A 26,129-nucleotide genomic window follows, 5' to 3' on the forward strand; every position below is an offset into this window, starting at 1 on the left:
GATGGCACAAATGGCGGGAGTACTCGTTGCGGAAATAATCTCGCAACTGATGAGGGCAGTTTTGCTTATCACAAATATTTTTAATACTGCTTTAATTAACTAGACTCCTTGATTTGATTCGAGCATTCGTCAGGGCTCTATATTACCGCAGCTCTATAAATGTTGGATGCCTGCCAGTGTGTACTTAATTAAAAAGTAGCCAGCACAATTTAATTAGAAGAGTCTGCTGCTCTGGTCTTTGGATGTGGCATAGAGCATTGTGGATGGGGTATCCATGGGGTTAATTACGCGTCCCGCTGGCGACACCTCATCAGTCCCAGAAGGCAAGACGCGTCGACCGACAGCAATTGCCAGATATGACTTTAATTTCATTTAATTGGCAAATAGGCTGCAGAAATGCAGCTGGGAACGCTCATTACGCTCAACTATAATAAGCTGGGCCAGACGTATGGAATGTTGATCCGCACCATTTGGATTCCATTACCAAAGCTTATTTCCTGTTCAGTCTGCGGACTTACTTTATTTTTTATGAGCTAATCCTGAGCCTCAAGTTTGGGAACTAATCAAGCGATTGGTTGCGCATGCGCGTGAAGCGCTTAAATGCGCAGTTCTTCCTCTCGTTTCATTTTTATTATTATTTTGTTAAGTTTCCGAGAGAGCGGCTTAAAGTCCAGCGAGATTTATACCACCAAAGGGCGCAATATATTCAGATATGATTAATTGTGCGTCGCATTCCGCTTGCGGAGCCTCAAACCTCAGCGATCCAAAGGCGGCGATAACAACGCCGCAGAATATTTCGCAATTCTCCACAGTTCCTCTGGACTTCCTTGACTTGACTTCTTTTGCGCAGATCCCAAAGCATCGCACACGTACGAGAAATTTCGCGCTTTGCTGGCATCTTGCATCTTGCATCTGACTGGGCTGGCCAGCCAGCATCTTCCTTCAGAGGAAAGCGGAGCTGGCTTTTGCATAAGCCAAAAGCAATTTATTTCCTCTCTCTGGTTTCCAATCTATGCGCAGAAATCTTACCCAGCTCCGCTGGACTCACTCGAATGTCTGCGGAAAACTGCAAGATGACTGACAGTGTTCATATATCTGCATAGGCATTGACAGTCTTCTTCAGTCTCAGGAAATATCATTCGACATTGCTAAGAAGCCTAGAGCTTTTTCTTTTTTTTGTTATGAATGGTTTAGTTTGGCTTAAGTATATCATAGCTATAGAAAACACTGCACTCTTGCAATAAGTAAGAACATTAAAGACTTAAACTGAACAACTCAGTCCTATAAAATAGGTGCATGTTTCTTTTAAAAACTGTTTTTTTTTTGTATTTATGCCCTCCTTCAACTGTTACCTCTTTAAATTTCGTATGAAAACGGGGCACTTTCAGGATCAGTAGTGCAGCCTAGTGGCCTACCCTTTTGGCCACCCTGGTCAAAGTTTCTCTGCGGGATCGCTTCATTTTTAGTGCAAAGTCGTGTTCGATTTTGCATAAAATGTTCGCCGACTTCAACTGAAATGGGAAATGGAAGTGCAAATGGAAATGGCTGATGCATCGGCGATGTGTGCCGTTCTCTGTCCGTCATTTGTGGGCTTTTTCAGTGGAGCTGGGTTGTGCAAGCTTCCTGCTTGGAAGAATGTTTCCGTCGCACCCTAATCACAATGTCAATATGTGCGGTGAGACATTCGATCAAACATTTGCCAGCGCTGTAAAGTGTAAACAAGTTTGAAGTTGAATTGTCTCCCTCTGTCTCGAGGTCCAAAATGAACCTGCAGTGGTGCAGATACTTCTATCTATCCGGCGAGGAAGAGGACCGACCCCTTTCCCAACTCGGCTAAATTGAGTTGATTTTTATCGCTGTCACATTTATGACATTATCGGAATCGGTCAATATTAAAACAAACTCGCACCCTCGCCGCATGGGTGCAACACCTTCATCCACACAAGGGATCGCATCGCGGCGATTGTGTTTATTATGACTATTATTATTGACAGCTATCGTAAATAAGGCTGCGATCTGGTCGTTCTCGATGGCTGTTTAAATTGAGCCTAACCACTCGAGTGCATTCATAACCCATAAAGATTAAAGTCTCAACGATAAACGCAGCCACACTGACGAAAATGAGTTCTTTGCCTCACTTCTTGACACAAAAGGCGTCCAATGAGGCTTTTATATTCAATCCATCCATTTTGGTAGAATTTTTGATCAGTTATCTTAAGTACAACAGAGTGTGCCTTCATAATCTTTAATTTAGTTCATCCTTATGTGGCTTCAGCATTTTTCGCAGTGCAGCACACTTATTGTTATTGCACTCCTTGCATGTCGCATAATTAAACATTTGATAGGATGAAAGGGGCAACCACCAAAAAAAAGCCTTAGCTTATCACCATTTAATTTGTAAATGTCGCTGGGCAAAGGCGAAAAAAATAAGCCAACCAAAATAAAACCTAAAAATAAACTGGTTCTTAATTAAAACGACATTGGTCGAGATCTCTGTAAATAATCGTAACGAATCAGACAACATATAAACGAAAAGTAAAAATGAGGAAAAAACAGAACAGGGAACCCAAATCGACCCAGAGAACCCGAATGGATCCAAAAAATAAAAAAATAAAACGCCCTAACCAGAAACTGCAGCGCGCAAAGGTTTCTTATAATTTGAAAACATTTTTCTGGCATTCAGCATTCAAACGAGTTGAGTTTTGGAGAAGAAGGTGCCGTGTGGAATGGGGGATCCATGCCGCCTGGCTTTGGGCCAACATTTCTTCGGTTTTAGGCCCTGTTTTGGTTCTGGTTCTCTGTTCGTTTTCTGATCCCATGCGTTTTGCCGATTCTCCGTGTTGTCGCCTCGAACTGATTTATCGAGAGCCCTGGCACTTGAGACGGTTTTGAATTGTATTTTTGGTCTCTTCAAATGACAAGAACTATTAATTTGATTCTTCTTTCGGTGAGCGGGTCGTAAAAAAAGGCGTTAAAAGGCCAAGTTCGGGCAGGAAGATGTATGGAGGTGCCATAAAAGCGAAGGATTTAATGGAAATCAATTGTGACGCTGATTGCTAGAAAATAAAGGAGATTTTACTGTTTCGGTGGGAGTTCAAACAGATTGTAAACGATTTGGTAGTGCTTAGATAAGGATCCGATAGCATGCGGACTTAAAACTTTAAAGTTTTTGATGTGATAATAGTTGTTAAAGTGCGGGTTGTTAATTATATTTAAGTCGTTTTTAATCCTCATTCGTGATGTCGGCCTTCTTTTGTACTTTAACGCTTTGTAATCTAATTGTCTTATATACTCGAAGACATCTCGAATTAATTGCTGTCCTTATCTTTTATCATGCGTACTTTTAAAAATTGCATTAAGCACTTGCGCTGAAAATATCCATGATTTCATAGCTACAATCGCACTGAAGATATCGCAACTTACGCATAAATATTTTCAAGTTAACTAAGTTCTCCCAGTGAAGTTTGCGCAACAATTCCTGCTCATAATGCTAATTGAATAACCTTAATGTGGGACTGTTTCGTGTAATTTGGGGTAATTGTGTAGCCTTACTGTTATATGGCAGGCTAATTGATTCGCCAGCATCCGCAGCTGTTTTTGCCCATTTCCCTCCAGAGATTCAGGTTCGCGGATCCATTAACTTCCCGATCCCAGGGCTCACTCTCTCTCAGTGTGTGTGCGTGCCAAGGCGAAACAGTAGCCAACTGGCATGGAGTCAAGCCGCCACATAATCTGTCAAAAGAAAAAGTTCATAATAAATCAAATGTCACGTAAACAATATTATTAAAATGATGCAGTCAGCGACACGGCACCGAACCCAAACCCAAAACCCGAATCCAAGGACCGAGGACCCAGACCCAGACAACACTCATTAAATGGGTGAGCCTGCGGCGGGGAGAAGGGATCTTGGCGGGGGCGGGGCAGGGTGAATCGACTGGCATGCAAAGCGAACTGCAGCAGAATCTATACACTGCGAGAAATTGGTTTTACAGCGGCTTGGAAGTGGAAAAGAAGAGCGCCAAAAAAGTCCATTATATCTATCTATTATTTTTAAATAAATGTAAAAAATACTTATCAGATTTAAACTTTGATTTGGAAATCATAATAGTATCCGTAATTAGATTTTTAAATTAAACTTTTTTTGGCCAGTGAATAGACTGTTCCAACTGCTCGTTGCTTATCTGCAACTGCTGCTGTTGCTGTGGTAAGCATAACGAGTTGGGGCATTTAAGCCCCGAGCCACACAAAAGTTACAAACTGCCATTCAGGTAGACGGCGGCAAATCGAGATGCAGCACACTGGGATCGGGATCGGGATCGGGATGCGGATGGGTATGGGTATGAGGTGGTGGCTGGCCGGGATTCTCGTCGGGTTTTTGTGCAGCTTCTGCGCGCATTTATGAGGATCCACGGGTCCCGCGGGTTTTTTGTCAACGTCGCACTGGGCCGTCGAGGGAATCTGAAAAGTAAGTAAGAATGGCAATACGAAAGACCAGAGACCGAAAGGCCAGAGCTTTGTGTCAAAAAGGCTGGGCCTGTCCTCGATATTCCCGTCTGAGTTGCAGGTACGCGTTAATCACACTTTGCGCTCGCCGTTTTCGGATTCTTGTGGCTGAAAAATACATTTAAAATTCCAGCCACGTCTGTCGGCCAGGCGAATTGCCTTGGCATTAAATTAAAGGCTTTAGGGCTGCTCTCAAGACTTTCAAGAGCTTCAAACGAGTAGCTGGAGCTGGCAGGACCAGGACCATCAGCTTTTGGCAGCCTTTGGGGAATATGAACAGGCTGGAAATTTCACACCTTCGCGTACAGTTTGCAGGATCGCACAGAAAAACGTCAGTGTAGGCGTAAACCTTTTAGGAACTCAAATGGGCTTCCAGCAGCCCGTAAAACGTAATGCATACCCTTTGTTTTGTGTAATTTGGTCCGTAATAAGTCGGTTGGTTGCTTACCCAGTGGGTCATCGAACCCCTCAGCTGCATTGCCCATATTCAGGGCAGCCCACTCTAATCGATAATTTATTGCTGGCCGGGGAACAATGCGATCCAGGCATCCAGGCATCGATCGGCAATGGCATCGCCCGAGCTTGACCAGCCAGAAAGCCAAGAGAAAGCTAGACCAAAAACCTAAAAAACGGCTGCAAAATGCGAACTTTTGGTTGCACTCGGCTGTTCTGGCCAAGAGATCCACATCTGCCACAAAAAGAGAAACGAAAACACGAAGCTGCTCTATGGCTCTGACTAATCTGCCGTGGCACATCGCGATGTGCCAGGACCGGCTTTGCTTGGTCTCCACCTTCCTTCCTTCCCATCTTATCCCATGCCATGCCATCCCATGCCATTCCATCCGATCGAATCCCGTCCTGCACTTCCTCGTCTCGTTGAATTTATGTTTAAGCATTTCTTGGCAATGCCGGCCGCGTACTGTTCTTGATATGAGATCTTTTTTCAAGCGGTTCGTCGATGGGCGCGTGACACGAATTTCAAGAAACTTTAATCCCTAAATATGCAGGCCGTTATCCTTTTTACCCAATTTGATTTTGTAAAAGTATATTGAATCATACTTATCCTTTAATAAACAGTTTTAACAAATTTATTTAACATTTTCTGCAACGGAAAGTTTTTATACAGCTTTATTATTTGAATTTAATATTTTGGAGCACCGTTTACCACCTTTTTGTCCTCTACCATCTCTAGACCCTGTTTATGTTTGGCTCCTGCAGCTCGTTCGCAGCTTGGCCATAATATTTATGCCGTTTTTGTGTGCCCTTTTGCCGCTGCCACAGACGGCGCGTTTCCCCCTGCGATCCTTCCGATCCTCCTGCTCCCGTATCCCCATTTCCATCTGCAGCTTGTCCATGGAGCTGCTTTGTGCCTTCAGCTGGGCTGGTGTGAAATAATGATGCCGTTGCTCAGATAAGGTGCCTTCTAAAAGTGGAGTTTCGTGCCTGCCCCATTGTGATTGGGGGATTGTGTGGAGATCGGGCCTTATAGAGAGTGAGAGAGCCCAGGAGTGGTGGACGCAGACGCAGACGGAGACGTGGAGACCCGCTGCAAGAATAACATAAATGGCTCGACGGCGGACTGGAATGGTAAATCTCGAGCTGTGCATCTTGGGATGCAATTTGAAATGGGCTTCGTTTGGGCCCCACAACTTCGTTTCCCTCGATTCGTACACTGGCCACCACGTCCAGTGTCCGCCGTCCAGTGTCCGTTGTCCGTTGCAATTGCAAATTTCTTTTAATAAGCCTTTTGACGCCTCGCTGCCAATGCCAATTGTAAATTGCACGGAACCTGCCCGCGGAAAGCGAAGAAGCAGAATGAAGGGAAGGAAGGAAGAGGGGGCACAAATTATATATACTTAGTGCCGCGTCCTTTCCGGTCCGATTGAAATAGCAGACCCAATGACGCAAACGGAGACGGGCATAATGAGGATAAGGATGCACCAGGCGTGAGTGCAGCCCAACTGTCGGGGTCACTGGAGGTGCAGATGAGGGCTACCTATTAATATAATTGATGCTTTTGGGACACTGCATTCGTACTGGTTCGAATCGCACTGTACAACTACCGAGTGCATCTTAAGTCAAGGCAACTTAAAATAAGGGAAGTGGTCGCCTGTAGTATTCATTTCTCATTTCTTTCTTAGCCCGATGCTCGATCATTTATCTTGTCAAAGCTAATTTAAAGTTAGTGCTTCCTTCGACTCGTTTTCTCTGCTTAACCGTCCCTTCTTTTTACTCATTCACGCTGTCTTATTTCGCACGTAAAGTGTTAAAGAGCAACAACAATGGGCACTGCAAAAAAACTAAATAAAAAACCCCTCACTCAAAGAATAACAATTTATTTCTTCCTGTACCTTAACTCAAAAAGCGCAAGAAATATTAAACAACAAACCAAAAATATTCCTCATTTTTGTGCAACGTCACGTAGGCAAGTTTTGTTGCCAAAGTTGTTGTAGCTGCGCTTATAATGATTGCTGTTCTGGCAGTATATTAGCAACGTGCATAGTGGGTTAAGTGCTTGAGGGTTAATTAGTGTGCTGGTTTGTAAATTATCCCAAAACTAATTAAAATCTTTTAAAAAAATTCCTTTTAATTTTGAGGGAAATTTAAATGTTAATCACAAGCTTTTGGTAAATAAATTGAAGATTTGGAATTACCCATAAATTTGAACAATAAAATTTAGTGTTAGTCTGCTATGCGGATTATGATAATTTTTAGTCAACACCACTTTGACATTTTATTTTAAATTATAATCAGCACAGATTAAAGCGAGGTAGGAAGCAAAATTCGCCTAGAGCTTCTGATCTTTTTTATAACTTTAATCTTATGTGTAGCTATGCATTTTCCTCACTCCGATTTCAGTGTCACTCGCAGTTGAAGTTTTGGCATTGGAAATTGAAAATTGGCATTGCTTACTTATTCATGCGTCAAAGTTGCGTCTCTGGGGTCTGAGATTCCTTGCTTTATGTGGCCATTGTGTGCCTCGTCTGGCCAAGATCAGAGGAACCCAGAGAAGACCGGACCAGACATCGGGGTAATGAGCTGCGTCTGCGTCCGCGTCTGTGGGCTGCTGCATGTTGCATGTGTCTAGCCTTGCGACATGCCATTCATCAATTAGACTTTTCCTCAAAAAATCCGGCCGAAAAACGCCCGACTAGTTGGCCCAACTTGCTCTTGGCCTGTCCTCCAGTCTCAAGACCATTGTGATTTTCCTTCTTTTGTAGTTTTTTTTTGTGTGTTGTTTTGTATTTTCGGGGCACCGAGAACATGATGTTCAACACCACAATTTGTGTTGTACTTCGTGTACTCGACATGGGCAGATGGAGTGGGCACGGATTTGGAGAGACGAAGGTGGAGCATCTGGGCGGAGGACATCGCGTCTTTTGCATTGCAAAGTACAAATGGGGAACGACGTTGCTGCAGACTGCTGCTGCTGCTGCTGTGCAACGACCCTGAGGAGCCGCCTCCGAATCCAAATGGAGTTGGAATCGCAGAAGCAGCAGCATCAGCCTCGCATTGTTCAGCTCCTGACTGGACCTGGGTTCCTTCTCTGGCAATCAATTGTTGCATCTTGCTCTCGCTCTGCGACTGTGGATGTGGCAACGAAGCAGACAAACGGCGTCGTCGCCTCGTTTGCCACACTGCCAAAAACTATTTCAACTCGGCATAAAGATGTTTTAACCATATCTAAACAGTTTTTATCTACCTTGAAATTAATGTTTCTGCTACTAAGTTTATACTCTTTCAAAAGCAAGCTTTTCTGCCAGTGCATCCTGACCAGGCTGTGTCTCCTTGGTTTCCCAACGGACTGGGTAGGTGATATTGCCTTATCTGATGTGTCATTTCACTGTGTGCCTTTGCTGCTTCTGTGACTCTTTGCACGCGCATTGCGAGCCTTAATTTTTGGTCAACAGTTTTTTGCTTGTTAGCCAAGTTATGCGGAGACCGCAATTCTGGTCAACAAAAGAGAGAAAGCGAGAGAGGAGATGCCAAGAAGTTGGGAAAAGGCCAAAAAGAACGAAAAACCGTTTACCACATTGCCCAAATAATTGTCGTGTTGCGGGCCCGTCTTTGGCCATTCACGTTGCCAATTATGAGGCACGCTCCACGCGCTTTTTCTGCCCGTTTTGTTTGCCACATCTAAGCGGTTGCGGCACGCCCACATTGTGGCAACGACTCCCACAACCAACCAGTCGCACTCCCACCACTTTGTGGCACCTTTCCACCTCATAGCTGGCCTCCGTGGCCCCGCTGCCATAACCATGTTTTCCTCGGAAAACCCTGCTCGTTTATCAGGCGGCAGGCATCGGGCACCAGAGCTCAGGCCGCAAATCCGTACCCAATCCGTATCCCCAACCCAAAGTCAGTCCAAATGGCAATAGCTTTTTGGCCTTAGCAGCTTAACTACATTCGTGTTTATCAAAATGAAATGTAATGAAGATCTGCATAATATTTCCTGTTTGGCGCAAAAATGGTGGCAAAGTCAAGCTCGAATGGTACAGTTGGTAACTTCTAACCAGAAACTTAACTTATAATACGATCATTCTATATAGGTGCCAACATGTTGCAGACTCCCATTATGCCATGTATCTAAACAATAGCAATGACCAGCAGTTTTCCAGTTTCCGCATCGAATGCAAATTAGTCAGAGGCCGATACAGTTCTACGATTCCTTCAAAAACAACGTGTGGCAGTCATAAAACATTTTGACCACAACCAGGCGAGTTCAAACTTCAAAATTCGATGTGCTTGTGGTTCCGAACAATAGTAAGCTAACGCACGGAAAAAAGACCACTCTGTTGTCTAATCAAACGAAATCGAATCGAATCGAGAGTCAGCGATCGATCTTGTTCTACTTTTTGAGTCCAACCTTTTGTGCTTTTTTATTTTCCTCGATTTCTATGGGTTTTTTCGGTGATTCCAGCGCATTCCTCGAGGCCATTGGCTGCGATGGTAAAAGTCATGCCCATTGTTCTGTTTGGCCCAACAATTAACATTTCCAGATCGCAGATCGAGTGGGAGGCGAGTTGAGTTGACTTGAGCTGAGTAGATGTATTTATTGATTTAGCTTTGCTATTAACAAATTTGTGGGCTAATTAAGCAGATGTCATTCCATTGAATTAGCATTTGATGCGATTTTTAAGCGTTGGCGTAGGAGTCCAGTGTAGAATAGCATTCGCACAACATTTGTTCACAAATTATTTATTGTCCGGCCTCTGAACGATCATTATTCTTGAACCTCTCGAGCTCGTACAGCTTCTGGTTATTTATGTATGTGCTTTTAAAAGTTGACAACAACGAATTTAACCAGTGTTTGCTACTTAAAATGCTTGTTTTTTAATTTCCAAGAAGTAGTTCTATTTTATTTATGTGATGTATGCAATATTCAAGCCATAAATAAAGGAGGCAATTTGAATAAAATTCAACTAGCAAATGGCTGAGTTATATTCTCCTGCTAATGATTTTGTAAGATTTGGGATTTCTCACATGTTGATTATCTCTAAACTAGGAATGTGTGAAGATCTTAAAAAAGCTCTCGTGCAGCTGTCGGCGAATGTTCTTTTGTGCTTTTCTTTATTTCTTTTTGGCCCTTGACTGGCAGACGTTCTTTGAAAGTGATACCACATACACACTGACAGGTACACACACAGATACACACACACACACCAGCTTACTTTTCGGTGGGGACGCGTCAAACACTTGAATGTGTCAGCCTTTAACACTTTTACAATTTGATTTGCGTTGTCTGTTTCCAAATGCGGCTGTCGTCTCGTCCTCAACCGCCAACCTCTCTTACCACTCATTTTGGACATTCATTTCGAAGTTTCCCCAAATACGAACAGCATAAATATATGTAGATAGTCGACAAAACTGAAGAATACTAAAAAAGCATAAACTGCCCGACCCCTTACAGAGTTCTCTGCTTTTATTTCGGTGCTTGTTTGGGCTGCCCGAAGTGCTCACTTCATATATGACGACCCTTTTCAGAGATCCGTGGCCTCTGCGAGATTGAGATCGGTGCTGTCTTTCTTTATCACTGGGCATCTCGGCATCTCTATCTGTATCTGCAATGTGTTTTGTGTTCCTGGTTTCGATGGCGATGTGAGCGTGACAAAAGTTTCGCGGGAAGTGGTTCTTTCAAGAGCATTTTTCTGATCAAGAACGTAGTTCCATGTGCTCACATAATAAGATATTGCACAAGATGTTAAAAATGGTTTGTTGTTTCTATATATACATTACTTTTTTCCTGTATCAGTCGCTCAATCAAAACTCTTTCCCATCTCTGGTTAACTACCTTATCGCACATACCTTCTTTTTTTTTTGGGCTCCTGGTGCTGCGGTTTTCCTGCTCGCTGCTGAAATTGTAGACAATACATTTATCCGAAATGCGCCTCTTCACACTTTGGCATTTATCAGTTCGTCTTCTCGGCCCGTATTGAATTACATGCCAAAGTGGCTGCTGACATATCATCATCAAGTGAGCGGCCGAGTGAGCATCCGTCGTCCCATCCATCCAATCCTCATCCACATGAGAATCCCCATACCCATGCCCATGCCCATCCCCATAACCATCCCCATTCCGTTCTAAAGTCATCCAACGAAATTGCCGTCTCAGCGCGGCTGCATCAATTTCAGCGCTTTCGGGTGACATTATTCAATTTAAGTGCTTTCTATAGAATCATCTCATAATGAGCATCATGATCATGAGGTTGCCACCGTCAAACAGGAAATCTTCAATTGCGAGTGGAGAATTCTTTTTCGCTAGCATACGAATCGTTCGCCGTCTCTAGGTCTTTGATATCGAGAACTGCGCAAAACTCTGCCATCGTCATAGGCTGACAAAAAAAAAATATATATATATATATATATTTATGTGGGACCACCCAAAATGCTGTCATTCGGAAAAGCTGAAAACATAAAGAGCTAGAAATTATGCGGCCGCCTTTTTCAATTACAAATCAAACGTCAGTCAAAAGTTGAAGACCGTGCTGCGTTTTCGGCCTCGGCCAGCAGGAAAAATATTTGGAAAATTCATGCGTGCACATTTGATTATATAAATAATCATCATAAATGCATGACTGCAACTAGGAACTCTGGGCGGGATTTCTGTTGCCCTGTGTGGCCATCGAGTTGCACATTTGGCTGAAATAGCAAACAAACATCGCGGCATGAAGCCATAAATAATAACAAAAGAGGCCAGTTAACTGCAGCGTCGATACTTGAAGGCTATGATAAATGATAAATTTTGAAAAATATTCGCCAGGCAAATGCATTTGGTGAATGGCTTCCTTATTACAAAATCAATTAAAAGACTTTGTAATATACGATGTGCTGATTTGGTAGAGTTTAAATAATCTAATCACTCATTTCACTCACCTCGGCAATTCGAATTATTTCAATATACGGGAATCAATCAGCCAATCACTTGGCAGCTTCATTAGCGCAGATCCTAGAAACTTTAAATGAATTAAGTTATTTCGGAAAAGAAAACTTTCCTAAATGTTTTTCGTGGCGAAGATGGTGTTGTTGCAGACAAATTGATGTGATTCCAGCAATTTGAGGCTATTCTTTGCCGGCGAGATCATTATGCTGCATTTATGCCCAAATTGAAGTGAAGATCTCCACTTTCAGCCAACACCTGGGGGCCACAAGAACCGGGTCCATTGACAGTGCTATTATACCATGAGTTTTCATTTCTCATCTGGGATAGGATCGGATCGGATCGGTTCTGGTCTGGCCTGATCTGATATGGGCCCAAAGAAAATTAAAGCTGCATTGTGTGATGCGCGTTTGAGGAGCAAAGCAAAACGAAGCGATATGATTAAGCAGAAAATGATGCACTGCGCGAAATAGTTTTGAAATATATACAATAAGTAGTAGAGAAGTTTAATCATAAAACAGGTGCACATGTCTAGAGAGCAAATATTTTATATTTGGCTAAGACGCGAACATTAAATCCAAATCCCGAATGGTCAAACATAGATTTTTTGAAGTGTGGATGAAATGAGGCCCAGCTGCAATCAGCGGGCCAACTTGTTGTAAACAAATTGAAGTGGCACTCAGTGATCCCCTGCTCCTCCGCTCCTCTTCTTGCGTTGGCCATTACCAATTGCACTCGGGTTCAACCCTTACCCTCGCCCATTCCCCAATCCCCATTTCCCACTCCCGATTCCCCGGGGCTCGGATTGTATGGGATTGCATGGGATTGCATGGACGGAGTGGTATAAGATGGTATAGAATACTATGGTATGGTATGGTATGGTATGGGGACGTGCCTTCATTAGGACATGCAGAGCGCGTAGGCAGAATGTGTAAACACACAGCGATTTCCATTCCGAATGCGTCTCGTGTGCTATGCGTAATTTTAATTGATTTCATTTACGCATTTTTGACTAATGTTCACACGCCGATGCATTGCATCGGACTGGCGGGGGGTGCAGCTCATTTAGCATGGACTCGGCGCGTTGATGGACAGAATCCAACTCCAAATGGCTGCATCGGGGAATCTATTTTTAACCCTGTCGTCCCACTCTCGCATCCGTCGTTCGCCTGGTTTACACCCCACACACTCCCAAAAACCGAAAATATAAGAAAAAACTCAAAATCTGTAACATAAATTTCACTTTGATCTATTTTTGAGTGGCCAAATGCAACTTTGCTAAATTCTGTTCAGCAGAGGGAATATTTAAAATTTTTAATTGCTACTAGAGTGCGAGCACTCTACGGCGACGACCCAGTTTCAAAACATCTTTGCTGGCCAAAATCTCGAATGGGTCAGGGGATTTCGAATGGGGGTAAAGGAGGGAGCACTAATCTTTAGAATGCTTTTTTATGTTTCGAAATATTCAGATTTACTCTAATTAATGTGTGTGACACATACTATTTTTACCCATCTGCATATGCATGAGCATTTTATGAACGACCAGAAACATGGGATTACATGCAGGAAATGTGATTCAATTTCGCTATGCATAACTTTAATCACACCCCCACTTTGCTAATTGCCCAAGTCTGCTATCGAAAGTCCAATATTACAACACTTTTGATTTCACCACTGAGATTGCCTTGGGGTTTTCTTCCCAGTTCTGCCATCAATCTCAAAGTTGACATCCCAACCATGAGCGATTTGGAAAGAAACGTGTGACTTACCGAACGACAAACTGAAAGTAAACCTCCACGTTGCCCGTTCCATCAACCAATCAGTCACTTAATATGAATATGAAAATATGAACCCGAACCCACAACAAATGCAATGTGGGTTTATCTGGCGTACATTCGCCATTCATTATTCATTGTGTGTTTTTCCTCTCGCCTGCCAAGTTTTCTTATCTCGGGCAACAATGTTTTGCGGTGTTTTTGTTTGGGCCACTGTAAGTGCAACTTGAAAGGCGATTTTCAGACCATTTTTGCAGTAAATGCAGTACTTGAAGCATTTTAGTAGTTCAGTGAGCAACAGAACCACTGAAAAGCCCAGTTACCCGGACCACACCCAATAGATTTTCACTCACTGACCATCTGTAACATGCGCTTATGACACTAGTCGCCTTGGAATATTAACAAACTATATTTTAGATACATGGGCTTTTGCTTTCTCGGTTATCCCACAATCTTTGTTTGTAATATACTGGATTGATTGAACTTAAGGATATCCTTCCCCTTTTAGGCCTAGTGTCATACAGGCTTAACTTTTTCGCCATTTGGCTGGGAGCCATTCAATTCATTTGCCATGCAGTCGGCATTTGCTTTTATTTCTACGTAATTGCGAATCTTTTGAAGCGATGCGAACTATATCATCGCAGTACATTGGCCTACCCGTATGCATATTGATTGATAGGCAATTTGCACGTGCTCCAATTTGTGCCTGGGGTTTGGTTATTGTCGCCATGTTCTGCACATACGAAATCAGTTCCATGGCTCGCTGTTCTTTGGCTGCACCCACATGGATTGTCACGTTTATGTTTTGTTTTGCTATTGGGTTCTTGGAAATGTGTCGAACACAAGAGCCGCGAGTTTTCCACCCAGCCATTTGCAATCTTTGATAGATGGCTTATGTAACTGCCAAAGAGTGTAAGGCACAACACAACACCAAAGTGGCGAAAATATTAGACGCGTCGGGGGAATTACGTAGTTTGGTCGGCGGGTTTGGAGTCGACAAGTGCAAGGCACTCAATCAATTAGCGATAGTCGAGCCACAGACATGGGCTTTTATCAATGCTTCGGTTTACTTCGTGGTTGCACTGGGAAATATCGTTTGGCTGAAAAGTGTCCGATTATTAGTGTTCCGAATATTAGCAAGGGACATTGAGCAGAGAATTGTTATAAACCTTGCTGCCAGTATGAGTACTAAATTTGAGGAGTCAAAAATATTCATTAAAATAATAATATAGGCACTATTTTATAGAATAGTTTACCATAATTTACAGCATTCATGTTACGCTAAGTTTTTATTGAGTTCCATTAATTTACGACTTTCTATGCCTGTAATTAAGATAATCCTTAGCTCTCCATGAGTGGCAGCTTTTTATCGGACCTGCACTCGCATAATTCATCGTATCGCGTTTTGACAGATTCGGAATGAAATCGCGACTTTCCTCGCCCACCCAACACGCGCGCGATTTCAATTGGCCGTCGAGTGGCACACATATATATTAGCTCTCGAAATGAGACGCATCATAAATAATAACTAATGTTTTGATAAGCCCCCAATGAGCGCCAACCACTTTTGCTGTTTATCAAATTACGTATGAAGTTTGCTCATTAATTTTGGCAAAGTGAGTGTGGGGAAACGTGGATACTCGTACAGCATGGGGACATGGGTACCCCTGAAGGAGACCTAACCCCTTCCGCTGAGACTGCGTCTGAGTCGCTTCCGCTGATTTCCTCTGAAAGTTGCCCAGTGGGGTTTTTGCACCTTCCTCATGGAAGGGGGATTTCTTGGCTTTCAAGTCGCGCTCGTTGCGTGGGCTTTGAGCCGTCGAGGAACGTCATCTCCAAGTCTGTAGCGTGCAGACGACAGAACTAGACGTAATCTTGGCTAGCTGTCAAACAGTATCTTAAAGATGCCTCTCTGACTACTTGGCAACTGGTTCTGGTTCTGAACGCAGCCGTCTGCGTAGAGGCACTAAATTCTGCGGCCTTTTGACCAAGTTTATGACACACGTTTAGCTGTCTAGTTGGCCCACGCTCATCCGCTTTCAGCAGGAAGAGAGTTGAAGTTCTTGCCCATTCTCCGCTGGTATGGACCCCCCATTTCCCTCTCCAATGCCCTCTGTGTTTCTATTTTCAATTAAGATCTCGTATTTCAGGCGCCCGACAAACGCGCAATTGTTGTTGTTAAATTATTAATTGACATTTGCCTGGCGCCACAGAAGAGCAACTCAAGTGCCACGACTCCCACCCGCTCTCCCTTTTTGTTTACAAATTAGTTACACAGTTTTTCAATTTACTTATATTTCGTATTGCCCGTTTTTCTGTTTGCCCCGTAGGTGAATTCAGTGCGAATGTTCCGCCAGACGTCGAAGCTATGGCCGCCGCCGCTTTGAGTGGCATGGAAATGGGATCTGGACCAGGATCAGAAGGATATGAGGATGCCGACAACGAGAAAAGCAAGGCTATGGAAAATGGTGAGCGAACCTCTTTATAATGCTTATAAGTTTTTGAATTTAAAGTTTGGTAAACAATCTTATCCCTTTTTTGTGTGATAAATCAGCATAGAATGATTGCAATTTTATCTTATAAGTATTTTATATAAGTTAGAATTAATATAGCTTATGATCACAGCACCTTTCTGTATGGATCAACATCGGGTCAATATTTTGAATTTGGCGAGCTCAGTTCAACATCCTCGATAGTATAGTGGTTAGTATCCCCGCCTGTCACGCGGGAGACCGGGGTTCAATTCCCCGTCGGGGAGATGTGTAAAGCATTTTTTTTTCTGTTTATGTATTTATGTTTTTGTATACTTGTATACTATTAAAAATTTGGATTTATAAATTGCCTAGGTGAATACTTTTAGTTTTATTCGATAGCGCAGAGGCATTTTGTTTTTTAAGCAAACCAAAAGATGTTTTTAAAATAATTTATTATTTAAAAATGTGCTGTGAAAATAAAAGGCAGCATACAAGCTAACAACCTTTTTTTATTTTAAATTAATCTAAATTCTTGACATTAAATAAAAAAACAGGAACGAAAAAAATATGCTCTCGCATCTCCCCGACGGGGAATTGAACCCCGGTCTCCCGCGTGACAGGCGGGGATACTAACCACTATACTATCGAGGACGGTGAACGACGCTCGCCAAAAGCGATATACGATTCTCGTTAGACTTCAGTTGGATTCCATCCGCGGAAGACCTTCCCTCTTTTGGTAGTTCGTTTGGCATTAAGTTCTGTTTGGGAATATATTAATAGAGCAGATCGGCTGCAGTCACCCTCGAAAGGTGTTAATGGGGGGAGTACTTAATGTTTTTACAAATTATGTTTGACGCGTCTGCACTCGCAATGCGGCCGAGGAGTATCTGTGTGCGTTATAACACTATGATTGTGTGGGTAGATTTATGCCCAGCGTGTAATTATAATTTATCGTTGTTGAAATTCCATAAAACTTTAACACCTCACCTTGGGACCGTGAAGTGCAGCAGAACGAAAAGGAGCCTGAGATAAAATCAAATATGAGTTGTTGCCTGGGTAATTGCACTTCAGTTTTTGACGAAGAAGAGATTTAGTGGTGTTAATGAAGAGATGCCAGGGTGATCTGCTTTTCGGTTTTTCGTGTGTGTATCTATCGGATTTAATTCAATGCAAAAGTGTGCAAGAACGGAACGAATTCCGAGCATTTTTCCACATGTTGCTGACAACATGAAATGTCTTTGGTTTATTTTTACACACACCCAACAACACGGGCACACAATAAAGTGTCGCCCACGTTGACACAAATTTTTGGTACAATACGAAAACTTCCATGCTGCAGAGATACAGATACACAGACTGCTATCCATGGGATGCTGGACAGTGCTACCGACCAAAAGACTGAAGGTGGAAAAGGGAAAAAGACGGAGAACAATCGGGTAGCATTGCCTGACTTTGATTTAGGGTCCAGCCACACTCCAAGTGACATCTTGGACCTTTCCCGAGACCTTCGTCTTTTGTCTGATTTCTGGTGATTTCGTTGATTGGGAGCCTGTTGCGCACATCTGTTGGCCATGTTGCAGTGACCCGGGGTTCAACTCTCTGCAGCTTTGTGTATCTAATGCTCTGTTCTAACAATATTTCCAGAGATACAGTCGGATTCGTTACAGATACAAATACAGATACATTTGGCCCGCCAGTTTGTCTGGCCTTTTTCCTGGGAGTGTCGGCCCCGTTTTGTGTTTATTGTATGGATGGAACAGTGTTCCCCCGCCCTATAGCGTTTTTCACACGAAATACTCGAAAATTCAACATGGATTTTCTATTGTCTAGATTTCAAAGTAAATATGTATGTATGGTTAGAATCAACCTTTGGCCCCCGCATTTCCACTCGAACGAAAGAGCAACCAATTTCAAGAGCACAGTGCAGTGTTAATGGAAAGAACAAATCGAAAGGTTTTTAGCACAGGTGCTAATTGGACAATGCAGCGAATACTCGCGTTCTCCTATTGTGAGAATTAGCACGGATCGTTCGCAAATTTAGCGCTAGAGATACTTTCAGAATTCTGCCACTAATCAATTGCGATCCACAAGTCATGCCATCTGCACATTCTACTTAACTACAAAACTGTCAATTTCTCAAGCGTATCGGACCAGAGAAAAGATAAAAACTAGCTTTTTAACAGCGTTTAAAAAGTTGGTCTAAGAAAGTCCATATCATTTTTAAAAATTACATTACGCACATCGGTTCAATCATTTTTTATATTTAACAAAATGTTAAGACCTAAAAGATAAAAACCAAACTAAATTAGTTAAGTTTAAAGAGCCCCTGATAAGATAACAAATGGTATATTAAGTTCTTTTAATTCCTCTGATGAGCTAAATATAAATGGTATGCTGCTACCCATTACACTCAATTGATGGCATCCCCAGATCCAACTTTATTTCTTGGCTCCTCTCGAAAGGGGTACACGAACAGTTGCCCTCTGGCCGATTGCATCCAAGTTCCTCCGAGAGCCTCCTTCTCTGTCCCTCCTGGTTCCCTTTGCCCTCTCTTTCGATTCTCTGTCTCTGGTGCAACCTCTCAGCGTCTGGCTGTGCACCGCATGACTCCTACACTTGAGAAATCACACCTCGAAGGCACCACCAGCAGCATCAGCATCTGCAGCCACATCCACAATCCGGGCATTTAGGGAGCTGCAGCTGAATCTGGAGCTGGGGGCATCATCCAGAGATTTTGACTAGACAAAAGCAGAGCAGATCCCGAACCAGATCGAAATGAATTATGGCCGCGGGCGTGATAATAAGCGAAAGATCACCACTGGAACTCAAGTGGAAATGCACGAAGAAAAAATGTTGATTTATTTCAAAATATATAAATTTCATAAATAAATTTGAATTAAGAAAAAACTAAAAAATAATATACGCATACTCTATATATTTGATTATGAATTACTTTTATAAAAGCGCAGTTTGTAGGTCTAAACATAATATATTCTTGCCATAATAATAAAATTGTATTCATGTATAAGCATATTTTTTGTAGTGATGGTTTAGAACTTTTTATACCCGTTACTCGTAGAGTAAAAGGGTATAATAGATTCGTTAAAAAATATGTTACAGGCAGAAGGAAGCGTTTCCGACCATATAATGTATATATGGTCGAGTTCCCAGACTATCTGATACCCGTTACTCAGCTAGTGAAAGTGCAAAGGAGAAATTTCTATAGTTTTGCCAAAAAATATGTATTTAATCATATGAACTCCGCACCCCGCACCCAGCAACCAGCACCCAGCACCCAGCACCCCGCACCCCGCATAAAAATTGATAAAAAACAAGAGAGAACGCTATAGCCGAGTTCCCAGACTATCTGATACCCGTTACTCAGCTAGTGGAAGTGCAAAGGAGAAATTTCCACACTGACAGTTTTTGGTGCGGTAGCACCCCGCTGAATAACGGGTATCAGATAGTCGAGAAACTCGACTACAGCGTTCTCTCTTGTTTTTAAATTGTTTTTGTGTGAAATCAGAAAGATATGGCAAAGGTGGAGGTTGAGGTTCGGGGGGCATAGATTCTGGCGGGTGTTATCGCAAGTAATAAACAAAATGAGCAAGTTATGAGCGGATCGCAGAGGTCATCCGCTGGTTCAAATGCGTTTTTAATGCCAGGAGTTACCTGAACAAACCCGAAGTGCTAAGCGCTTCTGATTTCCACAGGTAAAAGAATGGAAAACCTCAGAGTCTGGCCCATAATTAGCAGCGACTACTGTGCGCCTAATGAGTCCGTCCGCAGAGCCTGGATTACTGAAATCTTGGGGATGCAATTGGCGGTGGCGGTGGGATACTTTCTTATAGATGCGCTCGGCAGAACAGGAGGCGGAGTTCTATTAGTTGGCAATGGTGTTGCTGCTAATCACACGTTTGTTCGCTTACAAATTCGACCAAAACTGTTATTATTCCTGCACATAGTGTGCATGCAAAAGGGCCCTGCAATTATGCAGGCTATTCCGATTCTCCCGGTATCTTGCCACCATATGTACGTAGACCCCATCTAGATATGTCAGTTATAATAAGCAGCTAAAGAAATACGAGCACGAGCAACAACAACTACAGCAGTGCGATGCTAACTCAAAGATCAAGATACACACGCACACACCTTCGTAAGAAAAAAACTTGAAATTCAAGTGAGAGCTGGCAAAACAAGAACAAATGCAAAGGGAGAGAGCCCAGAAGAGAGAGTAAATTTACCTTACGCGCGTTTTTAAACGCTAGCAAATGTGTGAGTTGCGCGATTTTAAACGCCCGCTATCAGCTCACTCTCGCGTTTTCCGCCACGCTCTCATGTTTTTCCTTTCTACTCTCTCTCTTCGTGAGAGCGGAGCACTTAATTTGCTCTCTTTTTTGGGTCTACAAGCAGCGGCGATTCCAACTGTTGCACATTCGTCGATACGTTCTCCGCGAGTCGTGACGTATCCACCGGATTGGAAAAATAAACCACAGTTTGAGATACAATCCCACGAATCGTCGACTTTGTTTACGCGTGAAATATTTTCGAGTTTCAACCAAAAGCCTGTGCCTAAGCTGAAATATTGTTAACTAATAAAAAACCAATACTAAAAGTGCATTAAAAGCAATCCATAGTTAATGATTTTAATCGAAAAATGCACAAATATTTCTATGCTTAAACAAGTGTCAGTGTGAATAATCGAAATAGTGTAAACACAGGGAACAACAAACAAACCAGAAAACACACAGGATATGCCTCAACTGCGGATTGAGTTTCACCTGATTTGTATTGCCACCTTTCGTATATAATTATAATCAACGTGATCACGCGCTCACACCAAGCCAAAGCAAAAGCACATCGGCAAAGAGCAGGCACAACAGCAGCAGCAGCACCACCACCACCATCACCACCACCAGCAGGATCAAGTTTTTGGCGAAACCCATAATTTCGCTCATCTTCCTCCTGCTCCGTTTCGTCGTCTTCTTCTTCGCGGGCTCCATGGTGTCGCCGGCTTGACCGCCGCCGCCTGCCTATAAACAAACCCAAGTCTTGAAGAGTCCAACGGCAACCTCAACCCCAACTCCAGCTCCAACTTCGACTGCGACTGCGACTCCATAACAACGCAAAGACTCGACGAGATACAACGAATCCAGTTCTACAGTTCTCCTGTTGCTTTTGTTTTGCTCTTGTTGCTGCTGCCTCGCTGCCTCGCGTTTATTGTTTTGCTGCACAGTCCGGAAAAAATAAACGTGGCAACGAGGGGTTATCGAAGGGGGAACTGGCCCCAAAACACCCGGTATCCCGATACCCTCTCTATATAGAGGAAGGCCAACAAAAACAACCAAGAACGATCGGTTGTGGCAACAACAACTAAGTTGCATTGCAGCCGCCGCCGTATAAAAATCATCAGCCTTTGGCCCACGTCGTTGCTGTTGTTGTTGCTCTTGTTGTTGTAGCCATCAGACATGGCGCCGAAATCCAGAAAGAAGAAGGCTCATGGTAAATATTAATATAACATTTCTTTGCCTTTTTCTCTCTCGTGCACCTTGAAACCAGGGGAAAAACAATTGTTTGGCATTCTATTGGGGTATATTAGTTTGAAAAACTTCAATTGCCATTCGAATGGCTTTGTCTTGGCACTTTAGAAAGTGGTAATCTAGGAGGATGAAGGATTACCTATTCTTCTCCAGCTCTTAGTTAGTTAAACTTTGCTCTTTAGACAGAAATTCCCGAATTGTACTATAACTATCGCAATGACAATCGCTCTTCTCATTCTATATACAACGGAAAAGTTGAAAGCATAATTTTGATAAGGCAAACAACATTTTTTGTTAATATTTATTATCACATCTTGTTAGTATGACAACGATAAGTATTGCTGATAGATAAAAGCACCAAGCTGATAAAAAAGTTTGAGCGCTCTTTTCTTTGTGTTAATAAAAGTATTTTTGGACATGATAAGTAAGTGTATAATCATAATAATGTTTGTAATATTTAAAGTTTTAATGGCACCAGTTTTTTGTGCTGCTATCGACCTTTTAGGTATTTATTTTTTGAAGGTGTAATACCACAATAAGTAGCAATAAAAAAACCATACGAAAAGGGCTCTTAGCAGATACTATTAAATAAATAGCAAACCACATTTATGCCTTATCATGATTTTTTGAGCTGTAAAAATACCAGCTTAGTTGAAATTGAAAATAGAACGAGTGATCTTACCAGTTTTTCACAATAAAAGTAGTTTTTATTTAATTATTTGCTCGTAAAAAGGAGTATTTAAAATTCGATTGGGTTGCCTTTACCGCCATTTAGCCTGGCAATTGGCTCTTTGAGCATTTATGGTCTTAATTGCGATATTCTGGGAGATTTCCTCAAGCTTTCACCGCAGCTCAGACTGGTCGCTTATCGGCGAGTGGATCGGCGGACATGGCCATCTAAATAGTAGTGCCATTATCATCGGCATGATCATGGTCTCATAAGTATTCAGCGCTCATATTACAAATCTGTGGGCATATCCTGTTGGTTAGTTTCCCTATGCTCATTCCTTCCCCTTACCGAATTCAATTGAAATTCGTTTTCTAATTGCGTTTTGTTGTTCAACCAACTCCGGTTCTATGCCAAGTGTGTCTGGGATCTCGGCTCTCCTGACCAGCCCAAGGAGATTCCGATTCCATCGGCTTAAAATATGCGACGTTTCTCCACCGCTCCTTTCTGGAGTTGTGCATGTTTTTCTTAATTTTTTATGACCCTGAGCAGGTAGAACAGAGTCGCTCTGAAAGATGGAAAAACGAACAAATAATACGAAGAGCAACAGCGAACTACAATCCGGGCACCCCTTGCTGAAGGAGTGGATACCCAAAAAACAAAACCAAATACAAAAACCAAAAAAAATCGAATCGAAAAGGGAGAGAAAAAGATCAGCTGTCAATTTTATGGGTGCCCCTTTCTCCAACTCCGATTCTGGGGTGTTGTACGCACATATTTTATGCCCTTTTGTGTGCCCAACTTTGTTGTCATTTCATTTGCTTAGATTATTTTGATATGCATCTGAGCATTTGATTTGGGCTTAGACAGCCAAATGAATTTTACGACCGCGCGTGGTGGATACACACTGTTATAATCCCTTTTCATCCTCTTACAGCAACGCATTGCTTGATCTTTTAAACACTCTGATAGTATTCAAATTCAGATAGTTAATAGTTTCGGATTTTGCCAGACATCTAAGCCATAAATGGAAGCAATTTTAAGCAATTAGCCTCACTTAAGGATTTAATAAAATATTTATAAATTACCACACACTATTCAATATGGCTTTTTGCTAAACTTGTATATCCAGATTGTATTAAACCATTATTAGTATGCATTGCAATTAAGCGGCTGTTGAAGATTTTAGTACTATTGCTATATAAATGGCCACGAATGCTTATTTAGCTATTCAATGCTACTTTTAGCTTTGATATGTAATTTTGGCATTAAATCAATAAAGTTAGAGATAAAATCAATTGAAATCCAATTTGGGAAAGTAGACTAATAGTACTGTCTTTTGATGAGTAAAATTAACTAAGAAACTGTTGGTATAAACAATAGTTTAATGCGAGTGACCACTGCTTATTGCCTTTAGAACGCCTGCCAATCGTCTGTGCATCCGTCCAGGTGCAGATCTCTCCGATTATGTATTTGATTTGCTTTGTACAGCTCGCATTCTCGGCCCGGGTCTCTTAATAATAAATTCGCCACGGGTGGCTCCCGTCCCCTTGGTCGTTTCTGGTCCTCCTGGCCAGTCGGTTGCGCCCATGACAAATCGCAACAAATGCCAAACAACAGACAACAGATAAAATCCCTCGAAAGCGCAACAAATACGAAAAACACCTTTTGATGTGGGCACCGTGGCAGTCCGAAAGACAAAGAGACCAGGGCACACCCACGATCGAAACAGGAAAATCTCTCGCAATCGAGTTGTTTTCTCCGTAAAAACCTTTGAAGAAAAGTCGGCGTTTGATTGAAATAGTAAGCTCCGTTGGCCAGAGACCCAGTTTCAGTTCCACTTCGATCATGACAAGTGCAGACCTGTCATGAATCTATATGCCACGGAACTATTGCGATGGAATCGAAGTACTCTAAATGTTTCGTGGAATCACCTAGCCAACAAATTGTGCTTTCTAGCTGATATGGAACGACGTATGCTGATAAGAGCGTAGAAGTGTGGGTTTTGGGGGGCAGTAAATACTAATTCCCAGGTATATGACCGACAGGCCGCTGTGTTTAGGGTCTGGGTTTGGTAGTTCCTAAGTTCCCGAGTTCCCCGGCTAATCTTATCAATTTGTCGTCCGCCGCCTGTTCGCGTAAACAAACAAAAATAGTTATAATAATAATAATAATAAGCGCAAAGCAACACAAAAACAATATAAATAGTATAGACTTCAAGTACATAAGCACACGTTTCTTTTTACGACGAGCGTGTGGCTGCATTTCGAGTGCGTTTTACTAGCGTTTTTAGTCGCCTCAGCGCATAGCAATAAGGTCTTTTCAAAGATTTGTGATACATGCTAGAAAAACAAAGCGTTGCAACCATAAAGTACATCGCCATGTCGAACACATATCTTTCTTATATTTATTTGCTGCGACCAGCACTTTGCGCACATTTCCTCAGCGAAATTGTATTTATTTAAATAAAGTTTAAATGCCAACCTGTCGATTTTCCCTCGGCCGAAAAGCACACGCAAAGAAGGGGGTCATTGATTTGTCGGGCCTTCCGAGCGATGCGTTCTGACCGATCAGCAGAAAACCACCGACTAGACAACCGTCGCGTCTTCAGACGGAAAAAGTAAGGCGTCATACTAATATGGCCATATCTCTCGGCTACGTGCGATTACTCTGCCATTGACTTGAGCGGCGACTCATGATCTTCAATTTGAATACAATATTCACAATTGAAGGCTGCCCATTGCGATGCGCTTATCAGATGAAAGATTAACGAATTATTCTCAGAATCGCAAATCAGTGAGTCGGGGAATTCAAATAAAACCTGATTTACTCGGCTCAGCTAAACGTTAGAGTACAATGGCATACGATATGTGGCTGTACCTTCTTTATTGAGGGAATTACATGAGAAGAGCGCGGCGCGAATTCTGAGATTCGTTCTGAGAAAATTGCATAAGTTAATAACAGTCTGTACCTTGGGTAAATGCTATAGAAATGCAAATAAACATTTCACTTAAATGTCTCAGAGTAAATTATATAACATAATAATAATTATATAAAATGCACAATATAACAAAATCGAAACACATCTTTGGTTGATGTTTCAGTTACATTGTTATTCATAGGCATCACTTCCTTTCGAGCTGTCGCCCCGTGATCAACTACAGATTATTCCATTTATTCTTAATCAAATAGCACCATTCAATTGAGATATGTTTGTTCAGTCTCGTCTTGCTTTCTGCTCCTCTGCTGTTCTGCTGCCGTTCTTCGAGTGCAGCGTGCGCATATCCTGTTTTCTGGATCAGCCGATGCGATCTGTCGCCAGCGTGTGGAGCACACATGTGTGTGCCGCTCATAGGGCGCGTGAAAATGACGATCGAGGCGAGGCGAATCCGTCCGTCCTCAGGTCGTCCGGTACTCTGGTCCTCCATCCATCCGACCATCCGAGCATCCATCCATCCGAGTTATACACTGCATCCACTCCGCATCTGCACTCTGCACTCTGCACACCGGGAAGATGCGGATATGCTGAATGCTGAGTAGGCGGCAGCTGCTGCTGTTTGTCAAAACATTGGCATGGAATTCGCTGTGGGGCGGGCAAGTAAAATGATATGTATCTGCCAGATACACGTACTCGCGCACATGCATCTGGAGCGTATGTAAATGCAGCTTCCTGCCGGCCCAAAAATGAAAAGCCATCAGCTAACGACTACCGTCTCATCCACAAATTCCGCTTAATTTCGTTGACGATTAATCAAAATCAAATAAATGCAAGTAACTTGGCTCTCCTTCATC

General features: G+C 42.5%; 1 protein-coding gene and 2 non-coding genes across 4 annotated transcripts in view; 2 read left to right on the forward strand and 1 right to left on the reverse strand.

The window, feature by feature from the left end:
- Nucleotides 1–26,129, forward strand: part of LOC6528167 (bone morphogenetic protein receptor type-1B) — a 53,162-nt gene that overhangs the window by 13,394 nt on the left and 13,639 nt on the right. The window contains exon 2 of one of the 2 annotated variants that reach the window (XM_002089196.4): nt 15,987–16,124. In XM_002089196.4, the coding sequence (XP_002089232.1) occupies nt 15,987–16,124 (138 nt within the window). Of the gene's footprint in view, nt 1–15,986; nt 16,125–20,556; nt 21,633–26,129 lie in introns of those variants that run through there. The other variant, XM_015198402.3, reaches the window with a different exon arrangement.
- On the forward strand, nt 16,343–16,414 carry Trnad-guc. The gene has a single exon. It is a non-coding gene; the product is annotated as a tRNA-Asp (tRNA).
- Trnad-guc lies at nt 16,710–16,781 on the reverse strand. Its single transcript has one exon. It is a non-coding gene; the product is annotated as a tRNA-Asp (tRNA).

The sequence above is a fragment of the Drosophila yakuba genome, chromosome 2L (genome assembly GCF_016746365.2).
Source record: "Drosophila yakuba strain Tai18E2 chromosome 2L, Prin_Dyak_Tai18E2_2.1, whole genome shotgun sequence".
Lineage (NCBI taxonomy): Eukaryota > Metazoa > Arthropoda > Insecta > Diptera > Drosophilidae > Drosophila > Drosophila yakuba.